Raw genomic sequence first — 27,653 nt, forward strand, 5'->3', positions numbered from 1 at the left:
TAATAAATGCTAAAATAACACAATTAATTGCAGAATGAAGAATTATAATTTTTTTTTAATAAACACAATAGTTAGGTATCATCATCATCACTGTGCACCCATGTTAGATCTAAAATTAACCTAATACAATTTTAGTGCTGCCTGCAGAAGGAAATCAAAAACTTTGAAAAACTGATATTAGTTTATATACTAGTCATAAAAAAATCATATATTTAATTACAAAAAAAAAAAAAAAAAAAAAAAAATTGTAAAACTTTTATTATTAGGCATGTAATTATAAGAATAAGTAACTCCTCATCAAGCCTGAAATAAATTCAGTACACCTTATTTATTGAACTACTGTGTCACATGAAATTTTTTTACGGGGGAGAGAAGGAATGGGACTACGAAAACTTTAATCATGATTTTAAGTTGGCGAAACGAATACCTTTTAAGCTCTGTACAACATACTTATAAAATATAAAATGTAATTTTAAGTTTAAGAACAATATAACTGAAAAGGATATATGTTATACAGACTAGTGAAATAATAAGATCACTATAATGTGCCAAAATTTGGAAGTAAGTGCTGAATGATTTTATGTTAACAAAGATGAATAAAATTTCAGCCACAAATACATGTAAAGACAATAAAAAATGGAATCAGATAAAAGGTATGTGTGCTGTCTGCTGGAATTATAACATGTCAAAGATGCAAAGTATTATAATTAAAGCTCTTAAGTTTTTCAAGATTATATTTTTTTAAAGACTATTACTTAATCACAGATGCATTTTGATAAATGCAGTATTACACAAATGATTATTAACTATTTCCTTGAGGAGCCCACCTCACTGCACCAAGAGCAGTCATGTTATGATAGAACAGGCCTCTTTTCATTTATCCATGGAATAAATGAAAAGAGGTCTGTTATATCTACCTGGAAAATTTAAGGGCATCTACAGTTCACAGAAACTATTATTTCCTAAGATAAACTTTTTCACATCCTAGCAAGTTCCTACTTGCTTAGTCCTTTCTATTACACATACTCTCTATTCAATCATTGGTCTATGGTGCAGTTTTTCTATTCAGGCACTGTAAAGTCTTCAAGATGACAACGAAATGGCCATCATTCTTCGCAAAGGCATTATTCAATAAGATGTCAGTAAATACACTTAACTTACACTGCCTTCTAATCCTTCAATATTTAATTTTAGGTATTCTGCAACTTTTGCTTGAGCCTGAGCAGCCTGATGAAGAGATAGTAAATGGGCCAATTCAGCCTCAGTGTGGGCTAAGCCGATTGCCTTTTCAAACAATTCTAGGCCTCTTTTCAAATTACCTCTGGGGGAGGGGGGAGAAAAGAGAGAGAAAGGGGGAAAAAAGAGAGAAAACAATTACATTTATTCATTAGTAAAATCTCATAATACCAATGTAAAATACTATATCACAAAATGAAACTTATGATATTATGCATTTAAATCTAATCTATTTTCATTGTTGAAATTTGAAGACTTATCTTAAAATAATAGCAATCCTTAAAAACTAAACCAGCCCTGGGTATTTAAAAAACCACAACAACAACTGCATAACACTTATATTGCATCAGATAATTTTTAAATTCCAAAAACTTCAAAAATTCAATGCTTAATGCAAAATATGAAATTGCTGGGCGTACAGCAAACAAAAATACCTGTTCAAAAAATTGACAAAAAAGTCTTAGCAAAAGTTGAAGGCATCAAAAATACTATTTATATTAAAATTTTGTGTGTGTGTGTGTATTTTACACAAACCCATTGTTACTCACTTTTTAAAACCCAAAAAAATTGTTTCACCTTTGTCATCAAACAAAAACAATTCATGGAATGAACTGTTTTTGGAAAGTTCTTTTTAGGTTTATTTTTTGGGTTCTCAAAAAGGTAACCTTTCAAAGTTTATCAATTTCTTATCACAAACACACTTCTATGTGGAAGCATTAATCAGAGAGAAACCATTTTGAAGTAAGGTAATAAACAGGAAACAAGTTCAACAGCAGCCGAAGTATTTTTCATAAATTCACAAGCTTTCCACACAGCTTGTGAATTTCCCCATAAATAATTTTGCAATTTCAGAATAGTCTGAAAGAAGGAATAAATCTGTATATAATTAATCCTCCTTCCTCATGGCTTTTGGTTTTGGGAAAGGGATGACAGACTAAATTCTTAGAATCATTATAGTGCAGTTAACATTTGTTTCATACTTAACTCAAAGCTTTGAAGGTAGCCAGGCAGCTCTTTATAACTCAGTGTCTAGCCATTTACTGCTGCATTCGCATCCTTTCCTCAGTTTTTTTTTTTTAATTCAACACTGTTCACCCACTTCCCTTGCTGTTACAGTAATCAGTTTTGTGTGTGTATGTTCAACATGAATCAATAAAATTTCATTAATAAGAGCATTATTCTTGTGTAATTACTACATTTATCATGTTTACAATATTCAAGATACGTTTAGTTTAATTAATTTTAGTAAATTGATAAGAGGAGTTTACCTCAATATAGTACGTGGAACACTTCCGTATGATACCCTCCAGAAATTAAAACGAAAAAATCGACAACTTACCGGTACATTAAAGTAAAATATAAATAATTAAAGTGAAATATAAATAATTAAATAATCAATTTAACACAATTCAAAATCAATTCAAAACAATTAAAATTCAAATTAATTGCAGATTCTTTTAATTGCGTTAATTTGAATTTTAATTGTTTTGAATTGATTTTGAATTGTGTTAAATTGAATTTTAATTGTTTTGAATTGATTTTGAATTGTGTTAAATTGATTATTTAATTATTTATATTTCACTTTAATTATTTATATTTTACTTTAATGTACCGGTAAGTTGTCGATTTTTTCGTTTTAATTTCTGGAGGGTATCATACGGAAGTGTTCCACGTACTATATTGAGGTAAACTCCTCTTATCAATTTACTAATATTATTACCAACGTAGAACATATTGAGAGTACAGCTCTGATTCATACTATCTAATTTAGTTTAATTAAATAAAATGTTCTTAAAATATATTTTCTTTTTAATGGCACACAAAAAAGGTTGAAGGCACCAAAAAAATTCAAGCTTAGTATATTAAGTGTGTGGGTTTTCAACTTACAGATTAATTACTCCTTCATAATGCAGAAAAAAAAAAAAAAAAAAACACCCTGAAAAATCAATGTTATCTACCAAAATATTAAAAAAATATGGAAAGCAGTCTGCAAAAAACTAGGGGAGGAGACAAATTACACTTATAGGGCTTTTTAGGGCAAATTACACTTATAGGGCTCTTTAGGACAAATCCCATGGAAAGTGCTAATAACAGGAGTTTACTGTACATGTTACTATTAATCATGAACATTTGTCTTGATTTCAATAAGAAAGGTCTACCTAATCCTGCTTTTTTCCACAAGGCTTCATCTTAATAATTATGGAAATTTCCAACAATATATCCCTATGAATATCAAGGATTTACTGTATTCCTATTTAGAACTGTCTGGAGTGTGGTCTAATGGTAGAAACCCAACCTTCATTATATCATATTTTTTGGAGGATGTGGAATAGAATTACACAAAAAAACAAAATCAGTCCCAAAAAATCACCACTGAGAGAAAATTTTGCTGTGAACAATCAACCTGCTACATGGTCTGTGTGTAGTGAAATGAAGAACATATCATTAACATGGTATATTAATACAGTCACTTAATTGCTTGACAATCTTGCATTACTGGCAACATATACCATGCAGAATGACTGTTAAGTATAATAGTATGGTACTCCTATTTTGAGTGGTGATACTGGATTTTTCAATCAGCACTCAATATGTGCCACTGTGGTCTATCAGAACCTCAAACTGACTAAGAGCATGGTCAACTGCTGATGTTTTTCATGTGCCATGTGATGTTATCCTACAAGGTTGTTAGGTCAGGAATTGCTATGATACACACTGGTCTTCAGATACCTTCACAGCTAAAAGTTGCAAGGAGTGAGGATAGGTAATCAAGGCTGACATGTAATAAGCAGCTGAATACTATTTCAGTGATAAAATGCTGGTACAGCAGTTATTGTGCAGATCTCTTGATATGTGTAGGTGATATATCTTGTATAAAAGTTCTGAAATGACAACAGTTGCTAACCTGTCTTGATAATGTTGAGCAGGAACTGAACACATTACAGGTCTAGAAAGAATGGTTTGATAATGAAGGCAGCTATGAAATCACTCCTATAGTGGCCTTAGGCATACGTAAGGTGATTTTCTGTATTACATAGAGCATCTCTGTGGCCCAGGTCCTGCAATTTTAGATGTTCAGAGCCTCATTCAAGCAGAAATGGGCCTTGTCTTCCCAAAGGGTACTCCATGGCCAGTTGGTGTCTACCTCCATTTGTGCCAAGAAATTCTGGTATCACTTGCTTGCCACTGTTGCCTGTGGAGGAGTGTATATGGGTAGAACAAAACCTTACACAGCACCTTCCACACTGTTACATACAGGATATCTAGCAGTCTTGCTGCACATATATGTAATGGTTCTGCCTTTTGGTGCCATTACTGGTTTACTGGTCAATGGATCTTTCCACAACTGCAGTAGCAATAACCTCAACCTGCTTCTGATTGAAGGGTTTGCATTTGCTTCTTGGCTTCCCACGCAGACCATGTAATCATTTTTCTGACACCACCTCCCATTCTGTATTTATGCATGTGGAGTGAGGCATACAAATTGTTCATGCACAACTTTTTTCCTGGTGGTAATTTTTTAGAACTAATTCTTTTGGGTAATTCTCATCTTCAGACAGTTCTCAACAGGAATACTTTAATTGTAGCCACCTGGTACATTAACAGCTTTAATTCCAGCTAAGACAAGGCCTCAACAGACAAAATCTTCATATAATTTCTATTCCATTTTATTCTATTCTATGTTATTTATTTATTTTTAATTTTAACAGTTGAAAGAGCTAGCTGCAAAAGAGACAAGAATGTCATGGTAAAATGTACCTTTGTGATTTCCAAATAGTCTTTCTAACAATGCAATATTGCTAAAATACACATTACAAAACTGTGTTTGGTTCAATTCTTAAATTCAAGTGAAGACTGTTTAGCTATGTAGTTATTAATAAAATTTTATTTGCTACTTAACTTTTGAACATAAGTGTATTTCCACAATCATGATTTACAACAAAACTTCCATTTTTAATATTTACTTCAATATCACTAAAAAAGAAAATGAATTATTAATTCATAAAACTTACAGCAGGTATGTTTCTAGAAAAGGTGCTGCAACTGGTGGAAAATGATGCAAGAAAGCAAGCTTATAAAGCATCAGCAAAAAATTTAAAAAATAAAATAAAATCCCGTCACCTGTTTATCCCCTCCAATAATATGCCTAGGTCTTCCTTGAATTTATTCAAATTACCCACTTCTACAACAACAAATGGAAGTCTGTTCTGACAATCACTATCCGCTGGCTGAAGGAAAACTTCCACATCTATCCTGCAACCATCCTTCCTCAATTTGAACCCTCGTGTGTAGTTTGAGCAAGAGGAAGAAAGCCATCAGCATTATGCTTGCTCAATCCACTCAAACCTTAAACATCTCAATCAGATCTCTTTACTCATTTCCAGGCACTGCAATTTGCAGAACGAAAGCCTTTCCTGGTAAGAGCATCCTTTAGTTCTCCTTGCTAATTTAATTGCTCTTCTGTACATCCATTGCAACAGATCCAGGTCCTTCTACAAATGAGGCTTTTAAACCTGTACGTGGTACCAAAGATTTGCCCTAACAATGTGATAATCACCTTATCCCTACTGACAGGCTGTCCTGGCAGCCTGTCTGCACTACTCAGAACTCCATATCTGACTGCACAATTATCCCCAAGTCTTTTTCATTCTCCAAGCCCAGAGTGTAATACCACACAGTTGGTGATTTTTATTATGTTAATCGTTTTTTTAACTGTTACCCATATGAAGTACCTTGCATTTGTCAGTGTTAAACTCCAATTGCCGAAGTGGCAATTGGAGTTTAACACTGTCAGGCCATCTGCCTAATTTTTATAGATCTTGTTGCAGTAGCACATCTTGATTACTGTTATTAACCACACTGCCAACCTTTGTATCATCTGCGAATTTACACATTAAGCCTAATATGCCTCCATTGATATTAGTTAATATTGAAAACAACAACAGGAGTAGCACTAAACCCTGGCATTAATACTAATAACGTTAGTCCACATACAGTACTGTCCATCAATAACCACTCTGTCTTCTTCCACTCAACCATCCCATCATCCATAGCAAGAATTGGCCCTTAATGCCACACTGCTTTAAGTGTGGCATTAAGGTCTATTGAAAACTTTGTTTGCTTTCTTCAAGGGTTTATTGCACATTAAAATGATGCCTTTGAGCACTACCCAATATGTATTTTATCTGTCTATTCAAGGATGGAATAATCTAAAACTTTGATATTACAAAAAATATGCTGTACAGTCAGTTCTGCTATAATGCAAATTTTCGCAACGTGAATTTGCTCCAATGCGATTGATATATTAGGGAACAATGCAACTATAATGCGATTTTTGTGTTGGCTCATGCATGATTTCATCTGCGAATAACACCAGATGAATGTAAAATCCAGTACCAAGCTGAACGTAGCAACCTGCGCAGAAATATATGCAAGTTTACAAAGCTTAAAAAATGTCAAACGTCAAATGTGTGAGAAATATATTTCCCATTTACTGTAGTTTTACTGGTCAGAGAGACACTGTTGGCATTCACTGTATTCACAAGATAATACGTGATATTATAGGCTGACTTGTTTTCAGGAGCTCACATTTTTCTGTTTTAGAACAGAAATTTCGTGAGTGGAGGAGCACATTTCTGGAGGTCATGACCATAAAACAATAAAAACAATTTGGTTCCCGGCTTATTGGGCTTTTCTGTTAGTGCAATATAATTATAAACTGGTAGTAAACTTGATCTTATTGCATTTGCAATAATACTGATAGCTGGAATACTGTGAGTTTTTATGTAATAGTAAGGTGTTCCCCTTCCTCTTCAATCATATAATAAACAAATAAATTTTCAGAATCTTCTCTTTTGTGCTTGCCATGTTCATGGTTATTGATTGCTTATTTTTTTTATTGTTTTAAATTTTACAATAAAAAAAAAAAAAAATTCAGTGAACAAAATATCAATTAGTATGTATATATTACAGTATTAATTAAGCTATGTACGTAAGCGTACATAGTCTCCAACCAATACAACTAAATGGGAAATATAGCTATCACACATTTTGACGTGTGAGCTCAATGTATGAGGTGATAATAGTGTTTTCGCCTTAAAGGCGGAAATACTACATATTCTCACTTTACACACGCACACAAATCTCATGTATTTCTTACCTCAGTTCACCCGCGTGCGTTATCCTACAAATGTGTGTCTTGGACTGTTAACTTTTCTTTATAAAAAGTATAATATTCATACAGCATCCCACATGGGTAAGCATCCTGGTTCCAAGAAGCCATGCAGCGAGTGCAAAAGGAAAGCATTATTCTATAGAAGAGAAACTTGAAATAATAAATGTTTTGAAAGAAATGAGAGAACATGTGATATCTCAAGAGTAACAGGCTTAAGTGAATCCACATTGCGCACCATCAGAGACAATGCTGCAAAAATAAAAGCTACATGTATAGCTGGAACAATTTCAAGTGCCACAAAGTCAATTAGAACAAGGCCCAAAGAAATAGAAGAAATGGAAAGGCTACTAAGCATATGAATTGAAAACTAAACAAAAAAAAAAAAAAAAAAACAGGAGCAAGCTTTCTCACAGTGAAAGAGAAAGCACTAATTATTTATGAAGACCTTAAAAAGAAATCACCAAATCCTCTAGAAGTGGCTCCTTTTAATGCTAGTAGTGGCTTCAAACACCGCTACTCTTTTCACAATATTAAGCTGTATGACGAAGCCACAAGAGGAGATGAGGAAGCCGCAAAGGCATTTCCATCTGTGGTACAAAAAATAATTGAATGCGGCAGCTACACATTGGATCAGATTTTCAATGTGAATGAAACAGGACTCTGTTGGAAACGTATGCCTTTCAAGACCCACAAGGCAGAAGCACATGCCTCAGGATTTAAGGCTGCAAAAGATCACTTAACTGTGATGTTCGCCTCCAATGCCAGCAGAGACGAAGTTAAAACCAGTACAGTAGTGGTTTATCACTCTGCGAGCTTTAAAAGGAATTGTGAAATCCAGCCTTGGAAGGTTGGACTGGGAAAATATTTACTGATATTTTAGTTGAAGCTTACCATGATGTTTTCAAGAATTACTGCAAGAACTTAGATTTTAAAATTCTAATAATCCTTGATAACGCACCAAGCCATCCTCAGACGGTTGCTGAACTTTCTCTGAATATCAAATTCATCTTTTTACCTCTGAACACAACCTCTCTACTACAGTCCCTTAACCAGGGTATAATAGCAGCATTTAAAGCTTACTATTTAAGGCGAACATTCAAGATGTTAACTGCTCCTACTGAAGGTAACACAAGGCACAAACTATTATAGAATTTTGGAAGAAAGTTAACATCAAAGTTGCCATTGATACGATTATAGAAGCCTGGAATGATGTAACAAAAGACTGCTTGAATCGTGTGTGGTGGAAACTTATTCCTCATTTAATTCACAATTTTGAAGGCCTTCAAAACAACCTTCAGCACAACTAAAACAAATCAAAGTAGGTTATGTTGCTCTTGCAAAAGAAGTTGGTTTTGAGGAAGTGGAAAGTGAAGACATAGAAGGCTTTGAGTCTAACAATGAGGATCTATCTACAGAAGACTTGCAACAACTTGTTGCAGCCAGCCAAGTAGAAAGTCAAGATGAGGACGATGATGAAGTCCAGCAGGCTGTCCCATGAGATATTAAAACAGCAGAGTTATCAGCTGCTTTAAGTGGGACAGAAAAGCACCTGCAGCGAACTGAAGATAATAATTATATTGCTGAACATAGTGGGATAGTGCTTGGTGGCATTTGGACCCATTTGGAACTATACAGGCAGCTCCTGTATGAAAGAAGGAGGCAGGAAAAGCAACAAAAGCTAGATAGCTATTTTAAACCAGCGCAGAAGAAAGAAAAGCAGGACAGTGACTCACACCCTTCCACATTGGGTATAACAACATTTCGTCCTAAGAATGATAACCTCTTTGCTATAACTCACCAGCTACGGCCCTTCACCACACCCACTTCCAACAAGCAACCTTCATATCATATCATGTCAAGGTAAAGGTGCTATATTTACTGTAATATTTATTTATTAGAAATTTAATATGTTTAAACCTGTGTTGGCAATTTTATTGGGTTGTGAGTGCTCTGCCCCCATCCCTATTTTCCCCATAAGTCCTGTTGTTTTTAAGGTGCGAAATACCATAAGGCGGAGATTTTTAGGAACACATGTACCGTGTTATAGCAGAACTAACCGTATATACAAAGGGTACTAGGAAAGTTTTGCAATACAGCTTTGTTTATTTAATTTTTTCAAAGTAATTTCCTCTACATTCAATACACCTCTCCATCCTCCGAAACCAATCTTTAAACCAGTTCTGCCAAGTTTCACTAGGGAGTAAAGCACACTCGTTGTCCCAAGCCCGTAGAAGGTCTTCATCACTGGAAAACCGCCTCCCTTTTAGCTTCATTTTCACATGCGGGAACAGTGCAAAGTCGCAGGGAGCAAGGTCTTGTCTGTAGGGAGGGTGCTCGAGAAGTTTCAGTCCTGTCGTGGTCAAATATTCGGTGCAGGCTTTGGCGCGGTAAGCTGGAGCATTTTCGTGATGGAGGTACCAGGTGTCCATTCTTGACTTTGGCCGCAGGTTCTTCATAGATCCAATGACTTTAGGCAGGCATTGTTCAGTATACCACTTAGCTGTGACTGTCTTCTGCGTGTCCAAAACGACACGTTCCACAATTCCACTCGATTTGAAAAATACAGCTATCATTTTCTTCTTTACAGATCGGGATTTTCTGACAATTACGGGTGTGTCGTCATCATCAAAGACCCAAACTTTGTTTTGAGCCTTGGTCGGCAGATCGTAATAGTACAGCCAAGTCTCGTCACCTGTCACGATGTTGTTCACATACCGAGATTGTCCCTTATCAAACTTTTTTAACATCTCCCGGCACCAAGTCACACGTCGTGTCATCTGCTCTTCAGTCAGTTGATGCGGCACCCAGAGAGAACAAAGTTTCTTCACATGCAAATGATCTTGCAGAATCGAACGAATTGCTGGTGCATTTAGGCCCAAAGTATCCTCTACCCGTTGGTAGGTCACTCGCCTGTTTTCGTCAAGCATTTTCCTCACAGTAGTAACGTTTTCCTCCGTAACTGACGTTCGTGGCCTTCCCGGCCTCTCAGAATCCTCCAGAGTGAAATTTCCCCTTTGGAATTCTCTATACCACCTGAATATCGTTGTACGATGTGGACAATCATCATCTAGTGCAAGAGTCATTTCTTCTAAGCACTGGTCTATGGTTAAACCACGCACGAAATTATACCGCAAAACTGTCCTTATCTCATTTCGTGACCACGATGCCATCGCAAGCACTTTACACTCTCACTACTAATGAATAACTGAGCCCATCGACTTGGCGCGGCGGCTACTATGCACGTATGAACATGTCTCAACATGCAGCAACAAGCAGCTTCCTGTGATTCATTGTTGCATCATATTGCAAAACTTTCCTAGTACCCTTTGTAGATGTTTAGCACTGTTGCCCTTCAGGAAATGGACAGACACAGTGATGTATGTTTCTTTGTATGCAGAACTGGAAATTGAACTGCATCACATCATTGCAGTTTAGTGTTTTGAATGATTTTCATGTATGTACCTGTTTTCATTCTGCTTGTACTAGTGCTTTTTGATCAAATATTAATACAGTGCAACCTGATATAATGCAGACATCAAGAGACAACTTTAATACCTGCATTATAAGGGAAGCACATTATAACTAAAAATAAAATTTACCCAGTTTTTTTCCAATTTTTTTAACATGAATACACGATTATCAAAGGGCAACCTGTTAAGCAACCACTGTTATATAAGCAAATTCCCACTTTTTTATTTTTAAGTTTTACTATTTTGCTGTCAGTGGAAAAAATGGATTAAATGTTTTAAATGACAACTGCCCTGTTATGGTATTTATTTAATTATTTATTTTTTTTATATAATGTTGTATTTTAAATAAAATTTAAAATATAACATTATGTATTTTAAATTACATAATGTATTTTATTATACAACATTATAATAAATGTTGTTATATAATGTAATTTAATATTACAGCAGTGTTTCGTATACTTAAAAAATAAAATTTCAAAATTGTCAATTTCTTATAACAATCTCATACTTCCAAATCAGAAATATTTACAGGAAATCTAATTTACGGTATAGTGTATAAATAGGAAATAAGGAACAACTTAGTTACACAATCAGAGACCACAATAAGCTAATTACCTACTGTAGCTGAGCGGTCATATGTAAGGGTAGGTACAAAAAACATAACGCATACCATTGTTTTTTCTTAACAGGTGTCCCTTGAGTTAAGCAATTAAGGTATTTGTCATGTATGTGAAAATCAATACATCTTGGAAACCATTTTCCATAGTAAATAGTCTAATCCAGTTGGATTACATTATGGACTTCCCCCAACCTCAAAGGTGCACTACTTTGGGTTATATACACAAGTGAATTTTACAATTCTGAAGTATAATTTATGGAGTCCACTAAATGCAGTTAGTAGCAGCGACTTATAAAAATATATAAACTGATTATCAATTCATGCATACATTGCATTATAAATGTGATTTAATTCTTGGAAGAAATATCACATGTTACTGTTTACAAAAATTATTTTTTATCACATCACTAACTGAGGCGAGACGGGGGAGAAACTGAACCTCTTTGGAAACCAGTGCAGTAGCTTGGTATGCTCTGCGAGGTATAATTTGCTTTTACTGTCTGTTGTGAAATTTGTGTTTTGCCATAAGTTGCATTTTTTTACATCCCTCTTGGGAATGTGATCATATCCACTTGCATTATATCCAAAGCTGCAGTATAACCGAGAGTGGTATACTGAGGTTGCCATGAATTATAAAAAGAAAGGTACAAGTCAGCCTTTTGTAAGTGAGAGTCAGGCTGCCATAAGTAATAACATGGACAGCAATTCACTAGGAATGGAAGCTGAGGCCTGTCTGTAGTAGTAATTTTTTTGTAACTGCCTGTAATTCATCTATAATAATCTAACAAAACGTTTTTCTTACCTCTGAACTTCAATTGATCCTAAAGTTTCGTATGCAAATTGGCATTTCTCATCCATTTCAATAGCTTTATTTAGCATTTCTAATGATTTTGCCATATCTTGCTTATACTGTAATGCCAGCACACTGAAAACAAATAAAATAATTTTATATTCACTTAATTAAAATTACAGAAAAAGGCATTATCGCATAATTGAACTTAGTTTAATAAGATCTAAAAGACCAAGACACATTTTAGTGAACAGTATTGCTTCTTGCATTTTTGCTCTTCATAAAAAGGTTCCACAAGGCTCTCAATGCTAGACCTGCTGCCTTAATATTTATATAAATGACTTTGCACTTAACCACAATGAAAAGACATTTGATTCCTATAGTATGCAGATGATTTTAAACTTTGTTTAGTTATTCAACAAACCAATGACTATAGACTTATCTAATTACCTACATTCATCATGTAAATGGGCAAACAATAATAACTTTAAAATATCATTATAATTTTATTTCTGCTCAGTATAGTCAGTCTAATATATGTTGCTACCCAAGCTTTATCTGAATCTGTCAAAGACAGATAAAACTTGGGTAGCAACATATATTAGTGAGATTATGTTTTGGAAGTCAATCAGGTTCTGACCAAAGGAAAAATTTCAAATATCTATTCTACACTTATCCCTATGCAATTAAATTTATGTCCCCTTCGGTATGTCATGTGACTAGATGCCCTTGGCATTTAGTTTATTCAACCCTTTTAAAGCCATAAACACCTAGATCAGTGATCAGAATTTATATTCTGAAGTTTCAGATGTATTTAGAGTATTTTTTTTCAACTTTTTCATAAATACTACGTATATTTATGAACAGAGCCGTAACTAGGCAATCCTACACCTGGGGCAAAAGTGTTATAAGTACGCCCCATTATATGTAGGTAGTTAATCTTTCAGTAACTTATCTAGGGTCATCGACACCCGGGGGCAGTTTTTTGGAGATTGGTGATACAGTTTTTTTTTAATTATTGCCTGTATGCCATTATATTTTAAAACATTTTCTACACAGTGTATGAAAATGTTTTAAAATATAATGGCATACAGGCAATAATTAAAAAAAAAAAAAAAAAAAAAAGACTAGACAAAGTTTCAAAATCTACCAACATTTCATCTTCGTAAAGTTTATATAATATCTTAGTTGTCTCAATCCCTCCCCCTTCTATGTTGCTACTCTCACTAGTTCTTTGAATACTGTACAGTGCAAAATGTCAGAATCACACGGATATTCAGCTACTGTGACCAAGTAAACATAGACAGGAGAAATTTACTGGAAGGCATGGATCACTCACTTCTCCGAAAAACATATACCCGTTTGTCGGAGTACAGGGGAACCACAGCAAACGTTGACCAGAGGCTATAATCCGTGTCGAGAACCTTCTTAATCCTCTGACTGGCTATGGAAAGCATATTGACTAGCGCGACTTCTTGGTATGTGACTGCATAGGTTTTACGGACACCACTAACATTCTGAAACGGTAATCCCTTTCACCCTTAATTCGCACTTTCTAATTACCTAAATTGCCTAAATGCCAGAGGTGAGAACAATGCATACAAAGTTCTCTCCTAATCTGTTTGTTACATGGAAATTTTCTTTGTTCAATGGAAACTATTTTAAATGTAATTACTAAGGGGAATCAAAAAATTTCGCTATAAAGAAGTTCGTTAAACAGAGGTCCCACTGTAATTAAATCAAAAATGAAGCAATTTTAAAATACATAACCGATTGATTGCGCCATTACAATGCTGGGAATGGGGCCCCCGCTCGCCCTACCATAGTTTCGGCTCTGAATACTCAATAATTGCATTCAGGATTTCATTTGTAAAATAAATGATCGTCTCAACAATGGGTTCTCAAATTTTCAAAAAAAAATAATAACGGGCTCTCGCAAGCCCACTATAGTTCACCACTGCTTGTATCCAAATCTCTAGTTCATTTTTTTGCCTACACCAAAGCTCACAACAATTGTAAGGCAGTTATTAATCAGTCCAAACTAGATTTCAAACAGGCTAAGAGTAGAAAATTTGTTTCTTATCCACATGGTAGTTGAGCATTCTGGTTCTCTTGCCAAAGCTATTGGCCGCAACTGCTGCAGTGATGTGTGACATGCGACACTACAGCAGTTGATGGTGATCGTTCTGCTGTAGGAGAACTTGTTCTCCAACTCACTTTTATATTTATAGGGTGGGGTAGCAATCACCAAAAGACATACCAAACTGTTTTCTGAAGGGTGTTTTCCTTACTTAGCTATGCTGTAGAAAGTTATTTTTGTTTGAATAGCAAACACAAACAAAACTTATCTCTGTTTTTGATCTCCATTTGATAATGAAAAATAACAAAGCTTAATTTAAAATAAAATGTATCACCATTCAATACTGCAGTTCTTTTCAGAAAGATGTAATTATTAAAAGCTTCTTTAAATAAACAAAACTGCATGAGATATTAATGCTAAGCAGAGCAGAACAGCGGTGCATTCTGAAATCAGATCAAAAATTGCAGTGTAAAGTTTTAACTTTAAAAGTACATTCTCATTATATTATAGAAAAAAAGAAAAGCATTGTTTTTGTCTAACGAGTACCCCTTCATTAAGCAATTAATGTATTCACTCCAGGGGACACTGATTTATTCCTTCATTGGTTTTTGCCATTCCACATGTGATTTCATAGCTTTGAAAGGGATGTCACATGCTTATCCCAGACTTGTTTACAAAAATTTAAAACTGAATATATCACAACTGGTAGTTCATTTTCTTTAACCCTCTCAGAAGAAAAGCTTTTACTTACTTTTTTTGTGAGTTTCCTATGTGCAATTGCTGTGTCAATGATTATTTTTTTTTTATTGCATCTTAAAATCTACAGTTCCTCCTCTGGGATAAGCCTTGTCATTTGTTAAAATGACATTGTCTAATTGGGAGAATATACAGCACAAGGGAATACAGTAGCTCAATAGTCCACATTTGGAAACCACTGCATTAAGTGGTTCTCCCTCTGTGAGGTATGGACTTTGCTTTTGTCGGTGTCTTTTGTGAAATTTGTGTGTTTGCAATAAACTGAATTATCTTTTAAATTCCTATTCAGGGACATGATCACAATGGCATTATCTGAAACTATGGTATAACAAGGCAAGGTATATGAAGGTTGCACTGTATTTAATAGAGATGTTATTTGTCATAAAATTTCACTCTCATATTTTCTGGTTATTGTCAGAAAAGAATTTAAAAAATAATTTTTAACCTTTCATCAAGGAATGAAAGTACATGGATTATCCAATAATTTCTGTTATTTTTTGGTTTGGTTTTTTGCTCTCTCTCACTTTTAATTCTGTTTATTTTGTGTATTATGATGATTTTTAATAGCTGGGTATCCTCTTGGGTCATTAGTCAAACTTCGTTGCCATGACAATGTGCAAAACAGCCCCAACTGAAATTAATTAAAAAGCCACGTATTGGTCTGGAAATTTTTTAAATGGCCCAGGCTGCACAGAGGAACAGAAGTTGAAAGCTTCCTCTTATACTGATGGTAAAATTTTGACACATTACCTTGTTGACACCAATGAGTGCTGTGGGCTGCAACAGTTTGCCATGAAATACAAATACAGCCATAACATGGGTAGAAGGTGAACCATTTACAACAAAAGGAACCTTTATCATAATCCACTGCAAGTCATTGAGGAAAAGCCATAGATAAGATGGGGGGGGGGAACCATGATTTTGTCAAAGTTGTATACTACATCATTACTACATAACTATATGTAGTAATGATGCAAAATAAATGAATCAGTCTTACTACTTGCACAGAACAAATTTCTGTTTCCATGAATTATTGGAATTGCTTTGGTATTATATTTTCCTATTACTTAATAGCCATTCTGTACTGCACTTCCTCATCTCAAAAGATCTCTTGCTTCCCATAAATTTAACCACATATCAGTTGGTGTAATAAATCTTTGTAATTAAAATCATTCTTGTGAAAATGAAAAGTTTTATTTTATCCTCATTCTACTTTAAAAATATTGGAAACTTTTACATGACAGATTAGCCCTTCTTATTGCTCTTTCTGAGGGTAATGGCAAGTGACTATGATGATTGCATTCAACATATCACAGCTGCTTGCATGATGATACAATATTTATTTTTAGATGAACAGGTATCTTCAGGATGCCTCATTTGTAGTTTCATGTCTGAACAGGCTTTGAGAGGTATGTACAGGATATTCTCCATCTATAATGGTTTCCCACCTCCTCAACCTAAATCTCACCAAAAATCTTTTAGCAGCTTGAAGAAAACTATTCTCTGATATTTAGTAACTTATCTTAGCTATTAAAACTAGCTCTACATAGTACTAAATTTGTATTTCCATTATTCTGTTTACTCTTACAATTTAGTATAGTCATATAATTAGAATGAAATTTTCTTACCCACGATGAACATATACATTAGGATCAGTAGGATCTAATTCTCCTGCTTTTTTAAAGAATTCTTCAGCTTTCTCAAATTCTTGACATTCACAAAGTACCTAATAACAATGAATTTAAAAATTTCAGAACAAAATCTACAAATAGGCATGTTTCAGAATATTCAGAAACTGTTAATGTGTTGACAGAAGGACAATATATGGTTGTTCATAAAGAAATAATGTGAAGTACAAATAACACTAATTAAGCTGTATGAATTGTTATAAAGTGAATGTTATTTTTCTCCCCTGCACACTGTTCGGTCTTTCCTTCTTTCTTGAATGGGTCTGACCACAGACCCATTCAAGAAAGGGTCTGACCACAGAAAGTAACAAAGAATTCTGTTACCAGAAACTACCAACTGTTAAGTGAGTGGTTATATTATATAGGCAACCCTTGTATAACATGGTAGTTAGGTTCCTATAAAATATCATGCAGAGCGAAACCGTGTTACATGGGACTAAGAACCAACAGGGGGTTACGTTCCAAAAGCTAACAAAAATACATCATTTTTTTATAACTATCGGAAACTTAAATTTTATTAAAAATAGTAATAACTGAACAAACATCTTACCAACTGTGATACATATATGTAAGATAGTGTACTTTCATTTAATTTTCTTGCTCTTCATTGCTGCTAAGCACAATGAAAAGAGAACATTTTCTCTGTTGCAGAATATCTTCACCTTTTGAACTTTCTTCTGCAGCATCTAGATTTCATGCATCTTTTGCTCTCTTTAAAAAATCAGTATTCTGGGATTGTCTGTTTTTGCTTGGTAGATTTTTGTAAATAGCATGGTATGGAGCTAAGCATTTTTGAAGCTCCCTTTTGAACTTTGTGTTCCGTCCAGTCAAAGGAACTGAATTGAAAAAAAAAAAAAAAAAAAAATCTAATTGCTCAGCTAACTTTATGCTTTCTTGTATGCTTTTTAGTGTAAAATTTGGAACTTCAGAATTTTCATCTGTGCTATCATCCTCTGAATTGATTTGGTTTACCTCTGATGCCATTTCCACCAAATCCGCTTTGCCAGCCTCTTTTCTACCACTAATTCATGAAAATCTTCAGTAGTCATATCATCAAAACCTTCCCCTCCTACTGACTTAGCAAGTTCTACTATCACACCGATTTTATTTTCTGCCGGTTGGACCATATTTCCTGAATGAACTGACTCTGGCCATACATTTTGCCAACACGCATTTAATGACGGTTTTACTTCTTTGAGCGATAAAGCTATGATTCCAATACAGTCCACAATTGAAAAATGTTTCCATGCCTCCATCACTTTAATAGCTTTGGAATCATTTTTTTCCAAAATCCATCGTAATGATTTTCTGATATAATGAGTTTTAAAGGTAGATATAATGCCTTGATCTAATGGCTAAATTAAAGAAGTTATATTAGGTGGTAGGAACACTACTTCAACATTTTGGATGACTTAAATATTTTGGATGGTCTGGCATATTATCCAATAGTAATAAAACTTTGAAATCTAGATTTTTCCACTTTAAATAGTTTTCCACATCTGGCACAAAACAATTTAAAATCCATTCTTTAAATAAATCGGCAGTTACTCAAATTATGCATAATTTCCTTAGTCATAATTTTAATTCACAACAAAGAAATTATTCCAAAACACTTCTTAAGAACAAACTTTAGTAATAAATACCCGGAAAAATTTATAAACGATCAAATAAAAACCAAAATAACCTTACAAAAACCTTAAAAGTTACGAACTGCATGCTTCGAAGTCACAAATTTTTATGGTCTCAAACAAGCACAAGTTCAATAGCACAGATTTCCCAATTTTTTTTTTTTTTTTTTTGCATAATGACTAGCGAGTTAACAGCAGGGATTCACAAAAAATAATGCAAATGTGGAAAAATTACATCCAACATAATACAGGTTTTCCCCGCACAAAAGCTAAAAAATACCATGTTATGCGAGGTTTGCCACAATTCTCTAACCATGTTAGAGCAAAACCATGTTATATGAGTACCGTTTTGTGCGAGGATTGCCACAATTTATCAATCATGTCAGAGTGAAACTGCATTGTAGAAGTACCGTGTTATACGGGGGTTGCCTGTACAGCAATTTTAGCATACTTAGAGTAAACAGTAACCCTTTGTACAATCAAATTCATTTTATATCAATTCATATGTTTTAATTAGTTATTTGTACTTAACATTAAATCTTCATTCAATGAATATACAGTAAAACCTGATTAATTTGAATTTCAAGGGACCAAAATATGCCTGTTTTGATTTAAATGGATCCAGAGTATCCCCACAAGTTCAAAATGTATCAGTATTGATTTAATTTTCAAATATTAATAATCTTTTAATTTCACTGAGAAAAGATATTTGTGAATAGACATTTAACATTAATTTATTTAGCAACTAATTAAATCAACTAATTAAATTAAATTAACATTAGCAACTAATAAAATCGACTTCATCCTCACTAACAGAAGATATATTGTGAATGATGTTACCGTCCTGAATAAGGTAAATGTTGGAAGTGATCACAGAATGGTAAGATGTACACTTGATATAGATGTAGGAAAGGAAAGGAAAAAACTGACTCGAGTAAATAATACAAAGGTCTTTGAGATAACAGAGGAGGAGAAAAAGCAGTATGTACTGGAACTTAAGAACAAGTTTGAACTTCTGCAGACTGCTCAGGACCAAGATATCGACGAGGAATATTACAACTTTCTGAAAGTGATAAAGCCCAAGAAACCTATAGGGAAACAGAAATCCAAAGAAGAAAAAATTAGTCAAGAAACACTTGTCATGATGAACTGAAGACGACGAATGAAGAGCAAGAAAAACACTGACAGGGAGAAAATTGAGTATACTGAGTTATGCAAAGCCATTAGAAAGAGACTCAGAGAGGACATAAGAAGATTTAACACAAGAAAAGTAGAACAAGCATTAAGGGAAAACAAAGGATTTAAATCAGCAGCCATGAGCAGTAATACAGAAAGACAAATGATACTGAAACTGAAGAATAGCGATGGTGTACTTATAAACAGCAGAGAAGGCATAATTCAAATAGCAGAAGACTACTATAGAGAATTATACAAGGAGTGAGGGAATGATACCAGCAGTGGGGAAGATGGATTGCAAAGTAGCAACACATACGACATACCCGATATTCTTCCAGATGAGGTAGAACATGCATTGAAGAAAATGAAGAATCGGAAAGCCCCGGGGGAAGATGAAGTTACTGTAGAGTTGTTAAAATTGGGAGGAAGAGACATAACACAAAAACTGGCAAGGCTCTTCACAAAATGCATTAGAAAAGTTGTGACGCCTAAGCAGTGGAATAATGCAATCATAGTTTTGCTGCATAAGAAAGGAGATAAATCAGAAATTGGAAATTATAGACCAATTAGCTTGTTATCCCACATCTACAAGTTGTTCACAAGGGTCATTACTAACAGATTAGAAAGAATACTTGATGAGAATCAACTGAAAGAGCAAGCTGGCTTTAGGACAGGATTCTCAACTATGGATCACCTTCACGTAATATCACAGCTAATGGAGAAAGCAAATGAATATAAAACACCATTATGCCTGGCATTTGTGGACTATGAAAAGGCATTTGACTCCATACAGCATAAGACAATGTTTCGGGCACTGGAAAGACAAGGCATAGATACCCCATATATTATGATTTTGAAGAAAATATATGAGAGTGCTACCTCTTTTATTAGACTAGACAAAGACAGTAGCAAATTTAAAATCGAGAAAGGAGTTCGACAAGGAGACACAATATCTCCGAAGCTGTTTACTGCTGCCCTTGAGGAAGCTTTCAGAAGATTAGACTGGTCGCAGAAAGGAGTCAATGTGAACGGAGAGTACCTAAACCATTTACGATTTGCAGATGACATTGTGGTCATAAGCCACGATCCCAAAGAATTAGAGGAAAATCTTAATCAGTTATGCACAGTTAGTAAGGATTTTGGACTAAAGATGAATATGGCTAAAACAAAAGTAATGATGAACAAGTATGCCACGGAAAGGGAAATAATGATTGAAGGAGCAGTAATTGAAAAGGTGGAGTCATATACTTATCTGGGACAAGTTATTAGCTGTAATAATGATAAATGGCTGGAAGTCAAGAGAAGAATAAATTTTGGATGGACAGCATTCAGGAAATATAGTCACATACTGAAGAGCAATATCCCAGTTTGTCTGAAACGTAAAATAATGAATCAATGTATACTCCCCACCATGACTTATGGAAGTGAAACTTGGGCACTCACCAAAAGAATGGAAGAGAAGCTGAGAACTACACAGCGAAGAATGGAACGAATTATATTGGGAATCAGACTGTTAGATAAGAAGAGAAACACATGGATTAGGCATCAAACTCAAGTAAAGGACATTCTTATCAAAACTAAAGAACTAAAATGGTCTTGGACAGGATACATAGCTCGAAGACATGATGACAGATGGACTAAGAAAATAATAGAATGGTACCCAGGAGGAGCTAGAAGAAAACCTGGAAGACAAAGGCGGAGATGGATAAATGAAATTCATGAGTTTTTGGGTAGTAAATGGATGGCCAGTGCTCAAAACAGAAGGAACTGGAAAGTTGCTGGAGAGGCCTTCATCCTGTAGTGGATTGAAAATGGCTGATGATGATGATCTACCACCTAGTACTGCCTGGTAACATAGAGGGGCAGCGTTCCTCCATGTGGTGTGGGCGCCACACCTCAACCCCTGCTTACGTTGGTTCACACCTGGGTGGTCACCCACCATGTACTTGCGCATGGAGATTATACCCAGGATTACTAACAGTCCCACCATCATGAAGGTGCAAGCAGAGGATTTGGCTGTCACAGACCGTCCGGACTTCGCCGAAATTGGGTCCACTTGACTTGAGTGACAACCGAATATCAGTTCCATCAGCATTTTAGACTCCCAGGTAGCAAGTGCAGCTTGTCTGGCATATCTGAGAGAATGTCTGTGACAACCTCAAGGACCTAAAGTAACATTGGTGTTGTATGATTTCTCTGAATCTAGCCAAGATAAGTTCGGTGGAAGTATTTATCCAACTCTGAAACGCTTCTACTGGTGTATTGTATTTGTAGGCTGTTTTAAAGGCAAATTGTAGAAGATCCATGTAAATAGAGTTATGTGTGTTTTTTTAAGTTGGCATGGGTGTTGGGTCTGAATTTAGTTCCCTTGATCATAATTTCTCATAGGGTAAGGTCCTCTATAATGTTATGGTCACCTGTAACAATGTGTTTGTAATGAGGTTCTATGTAATTTTTATATTTGTTTTCATGGCAGTAACAGGGCTGATCTGTGGTTTTCATATTAGCAATAGTGTTTTTGTAGTTACGCATGGACATTCCTATAGGCTTGTTGTATTTATGTCTGATATAGCAGGAGGTAGGGACCTATTTGCATTTAAGCTGATACATATCCGTTGGACTTTGTGTCGCCTATCCCAGTTTGCTGATTCTGACAATATTTTTACAAATTAAATTTAATACATATTACCATTTCACATTTATTTTCTTTACAATTACCTAAGAGTTAAACTCAGGCAAAACTGGTATGGGGGCAACAGAAACGGGTATGTATGAGACATTCTTTTAGTCTGACTATCGGTCTTCTCAAAGCCCCTGATGAAGTAGCAGACCGACAACCAAGTGGAAGAATGTTATATTCACTACTCTAAATATTCTATTATTAGCTTTCACCTTTAGAATATAGGCCATCCAGAATAAAGCTAATTTTCTTTTACTATCTTTTAGTTTGGTCCTTATACACCTAATTCCTTACAGATAGATACCACATAATAAAATTAACTAATATATATATATATATATCAAATACAATGCTCATGCCACCATCTACCATTTATACCATTTATTTTTATTTTCTTATTTAGACTTCATTCTCTCTATTGTTGACAGTTTGGCTTCACGTTGTGTAAGTGCTAAAGCTTTCTTGTTCTTATTTCTTTACTGCATTAGGGCCACCATCCTGCAGATCTATTGTATAGGCTGGCTGACAGTAGTTTGTCAGCTGCTGTTCACAGCATGGATTTGTATAACATTTGAAATTCAGTAATTTCTGCAATTATTGCTGTCCTGTGGCCTTCTGATGAGACAGAACTCAATGGTCGTCTATCCTCTATTTTTAATTCTTTCATTTGTTTGTTTTGCTGTGGGCGGTTTATGATATCATTATTGTGATATTTCATATTTTTGCCCTTGGCACTACCAAGAAGGCACCAGCCTAAATTTGTTCTTTATTGGCTTGAAAATTTAGTATATATTTGCCTTTTATTTAAAATGTTCAAAACTTTAAGTATGTATTCTTTCCACATTACCTTTTTCTTAATTTTCCCCCATCCCTGTCTCTCCAATCACCTTTGTTTTTTCTAATGTTTCAGTTGTATTCATTTTATGCAGACTTATACATCTTACTGTTCTACTTCAATTTACATTATATATATAATATATATATATAATATATACATACAGGGTGATTTGGGAGGAATAGTAAATATTTTGGGGGGGTTATAGTATCGATTATTCTGAGTAAAAAAGTTCATATAAACACGTGTTCAATTCTCAATGGATACAGAGATACAGCTGTTTGAAACAGGTGTGCACAGCTCCCTGAATCAAATGTGGCCAAGAAGCAGTTATAACCTGATGCTGTTTGGTGTTAGAAGTGTTGTTAAGAATGGGGAACATATTTGCACATGCTCAATATGCTGATATGGTGTTTGTCTATGGTTTTTGTGGTGGAAGTGCTACTGCTGCTTGTAAAGAATACAGTCAATGGTTTCCTAACTGCAGAATACCAGATTCAAGAGCATTTACTAGTGTTTACACCAAACTGCATGAGACTAGTACAGTTCACAGCACTCATATTTCTTCTGAACATGCAAATGAAAAAATGTGGATGAAATAGAACACATTCTTCAGTTAGTAGAATGTAGTCTTACTATCAGCACATGAAGAATTTCTATGCATATCGGTGTTCCACAGACAAGAGTATGGTAAACATTACGTGAGCACAGCTTGTATCCATTTCACATACAGCGGGTGCAACACCTTCAACAAGGAGACGACACCGAGCAATTGGAATTTTGTCGGTGGGTAAATGCTAATTGCTGATTAATTCCATTAATACTATGGAATACAGCAATGAAGATACTTTCACCCATGACGATATCAAAAACACCTGTAACTCTCATAGGTGGTTAGAAAATCCACATACCACTGTAGAAACAAATTTTTAAACATTGCTTCTCTGTAAATGGGTGGTGTGGTATCATCAAATCAGTTGATTGGGCCTGTTGTGTTACAAAATCGTCTTACAGTGCCCATTTACCTAGAATTTATGCAAAACGAACTTCCACTACTATTGGATGATATTCCCTTGGCTACAAGGATTGGTATATACTTCCAGCATGACGGAGCTCCTGCACATTATATCCGTTTGGTGATACACTATCTAAATTGACCTTTCCCTGAATGATGGATTGGTCACAGTGGTCCCATTAATTGGCAACCAAGGTCTCCAGACCTCAATCTGTTAGATTTTTGTAGGGGGATGGATGAAAAGCGCAGTATACAAAGAAAAGGTGAATACAAGAGACAAATTGCTTGCTCGCATTTTGGTTACTGCTGCCCTCATAAAGGAATGCCAAGAAAACCTCAGAAGAACAACACGTCATATTACCACAAGAGTTGCAAAGTGTATTGAGGTTGGTGGTGGGATTTTCGAACATTTATTGTGAACTGTAAAAAATTTGTCAATTTGTGTTTTGTTTCTTACAAAAAAAAAATAAATAAATACGAACAATAAGTCATTTATCATTCTTTAATACCGCTCATAATGGCTTTGTGTGCCAGTTTCAAACAGCTGAATCTTTGTATCCACTGAGAATGGGACACGTTTATATGAACTTTTTTACTCAGAATAATCGATACTATAACCTCCCAAAATATTTACTATTCCTCCCGAATCACCCTGTATAATATATTGACAAAATTAGTACATATACCATATTTCCCCATGTATAAGATGCACCCTTTTTCGAAAAATTTGGGGTCTAAAAACTGGGTGTGCCTTATACAGTGGTTGTAGATTTTTTTACTTGCATTTCCCGCTTTTTCGTGCTTGTTGTCTTTGTGCTCATTGTTTTGCACTTGTTACCGGTATATTAGGTTATGTTTTGCCACGTTCTGCGCAGAAATGGCTCAGAAAATATTTTCGTACAGTGCTGAATTCAAGTTAAAAGTGATCCAGTTTGCAAAAGTGAATGGAAATTGTGCTGCTGAACGTAAGTTTGGTCCTCCTCCAACTGAGAACAACAATCCGAGACTGGCTACGGGAAGAAGAAACCCTACTGAAAATGCCACGGCAGAAGAAGGCCATGAGAGGCAAGTCAGCAAAATGGCCTGATTTAGAGAGGGCATTGAAGATATGGATTGAAGAGCAATGCTGATGAAAAAGAAGTTACTGATTTCAAAGGAGGACACAATTGGTGCTTCAGGTTCATGAAACGGAATGGACTAAGCATGCGTACATGCACCAGAATTGCCCATAAGATGCCTGAAAGCTATGAGCAGAAGGTCCTTGAATTTCATCATTTTGTCATTCAATGTCGGAAGACACATCAGTTTGAGTTGGGACAGACTGCAAATATGGACGAAGTTCCCCTTCAATTTGATGTCCCAAGTAACAGAACTGTTGATAAGAAGGGGGTGAAAACTGTAACTGTGAAGACAAGTGGACATAAAAAGAGCCATTATACAGTTGTTCTAGCTTGTTGTGCCGACGGAACCAAGCTGCCTCCTATGCTGATTTTCAAATGCAAAACAATGCCAAAAGAAGACATTCCTCGAGGAGTGATTGTCCACGTTCATGACAAGGGTTGGATGGATCAGGATGGGATGAAGATCTGGTTTGAGAAAGTTTGGAGCAGGAGACCAGGTGGGCTCTTACGCAAACCTGCCCTATTGGTGCTTGATCAGTTCAGGGCACACATAACAAAAAACACAAAGAAGATTGCTGCAGAGCAAAAAACAAAACTTGCCGTCATACCTGGAGGCTTGACATCCCAGTTCCAACCACTTGATGTCAGCATTAACAAATCCTTCAAAGCTGCCATGAGAGATGAATGGAACCAATGGATGAAGTCTTCTGGGGACAATTTGACACCAGTAGGAAGAGTGAAAAAACCAACTACAGGAGAAGTTTGTACCTGGGTGAAAAGATCCTGGGATAATATCAAGATTGAGATCATTGTCAAGTCATTTAAGAAGTGTGGCATTTCATATGCCATAGATGGAACTGAGGACGAGGCAATATATGAAGACAGTGATTTGTCATCAGACACAGATGAGGACAAGCTAATGGATGGGAGTTTTGACAGTGATGAGGAGTTGTATGAATTTTATGATGAATAAAACTTGAGTTCAATAACTTTATGTAATACATTTTTTTTTCAAATTTCGGGCCCCAAAATTAAGGTGCATCTTATACATGGGGAAATACGGTATATATATATAGACTAAAGAAACTGCTAATAGAGAAATACGGGTTCTTTTTTGTGCCAGTTGCAATCTGGTAAGTCAACAAGCTTTGTCTAAATGCAAATAAATCTGTGAAATGCATGTATGAAAATTAATTCAAGGAGGTGTCTGACACCATTAGTAACTCTATTTAGACTAATGTTTTGGTGTAATTTACTTATAGTGGCAAAAATAGTGGTATTTGTATTAAATTCATTAAAGTTTACAGGCATATTATTTGTTATTAAAATAGATTTTAACTTGGATAATGAATGAATAATTTGTTCTGAGGTGTTATTAATGCATATCAGGCTGTTGTTTTGGGCTCTAATTACATTTCTATGTTCTTTTTGATAAATTGGAATCACAATTTATCACAAAAAGCATAGTATATATCTTGTCCTCCAGTACCTGTATTTTTATATTCAGATATGAGGCCTGGTGATGGCTGCTTAAATTAGTGCTTTCTAATACTATGCTTGTCGGTTAAGTATACTTAGTTAAACTTTTGTATTCCTTGTAATTGAACAATAGTAGATCGTCTAAGTAGCTATAAATTTTAAGATTATATTTCAGTGTATTTTAGTGCAAATTTTCTCAAAATAATATAAATAAAGGTTTGCAATAGAGCACAAACAGCAGATGCACATTACAGTACCTCTTCTCTGAATGTTAACTTTACCACCTATTTTAATATAATTATTAAGTAAACATAATAATAGATTATTCCAGCAATTATTACTATATCCTAATATCTCCTTGAACTCTTCGTAACAATACCATAATACCATTTTTTCGTTTATTAGGTGAAATATTGGTAAATAGATTTTTGAAGTCAAAATATCTTTCTCTGTTTGTTGAGGAAATTTTTCCATTATTATCTATATTTAGTATTGGTGAGGTTTTGATAATTAAGTTTAACTCCAAATTTACCTAGGATTTTTTATGTAGCTATTTCTATATGAAGTGATAAATCTGCTGCCAACTAGAGCTTTGTGAAATTTAGTGACCCAGTAAACATATGGGAAGTTATATATAAATATGCATATACTAAATATGTATATACTAGATGTACATAGCTGTATATATATTAGATGTATATAGATTATATTTACAGTAGAACCCAGGTAAGAAATTCCAGCATAAGAAGTTTCCCATGTACTAGGTGTGGTTTCATAATTCCCAATTTAAACTCTATATACAGTGAAACTTCCCTTTAACGGACAGCCATGGGGAATGAAAATGTGTCCGTTAGAGAGAAGTGTCCGCTAATAAGAAGTCTGAGGGAGAAAAAAGAAAGAAA

General features: G+C 34.9%; 1 protein-coding gene across 1 annotated transcript in view; it reads right to left on the minus strand.

Moving 5' to 3' along the window:
- Positions 1–338: 338 nt before the first annotated feature.
- Positions 339–27,653, minus strand: part of Tom70 (translocase of outer membrane 70) — a 153,053-nt gene continuing 125,738 nt past the window's right edge. Inside the window, exons 9-11 of the mRNA XM_090381244.1 lie at positions 16,758–16,855; positions 12,306–12,428; positions 339–1,321 (exon numbers count right to left, since the gene is read on the minus strand). Of these exons, the coding sequence (XP_090237370.1) occupies positions 1,153–1,321; positions 12,306–12,428; positions 16,758–16,855 (390 nt within the window). The 3' untranslated portion in view covers positions 339–1,152. The remainder of the gene's footprint in view (positions 1,322–12,305; positions 12,429–16,757; positions 16,856–27,653) is intronic.

This window comes from Mastigoproctus giganteus, chromosome 9, assembly GCF_048544385.1.
Source record: "Mastigoproctus giganteus isolate SK-2022 chromosome 9, ASM4854438v1, whole genome shotgun sequence".
In the NCBI taxonomy this organism is placed as follows: domain Eukaryota; kingdom Metazoa; phylum Arthropoda; class Arachnida; order Uropygi; family Thelyphonidae; genus Mastigoproctus; species Mastigoproctus giganteus.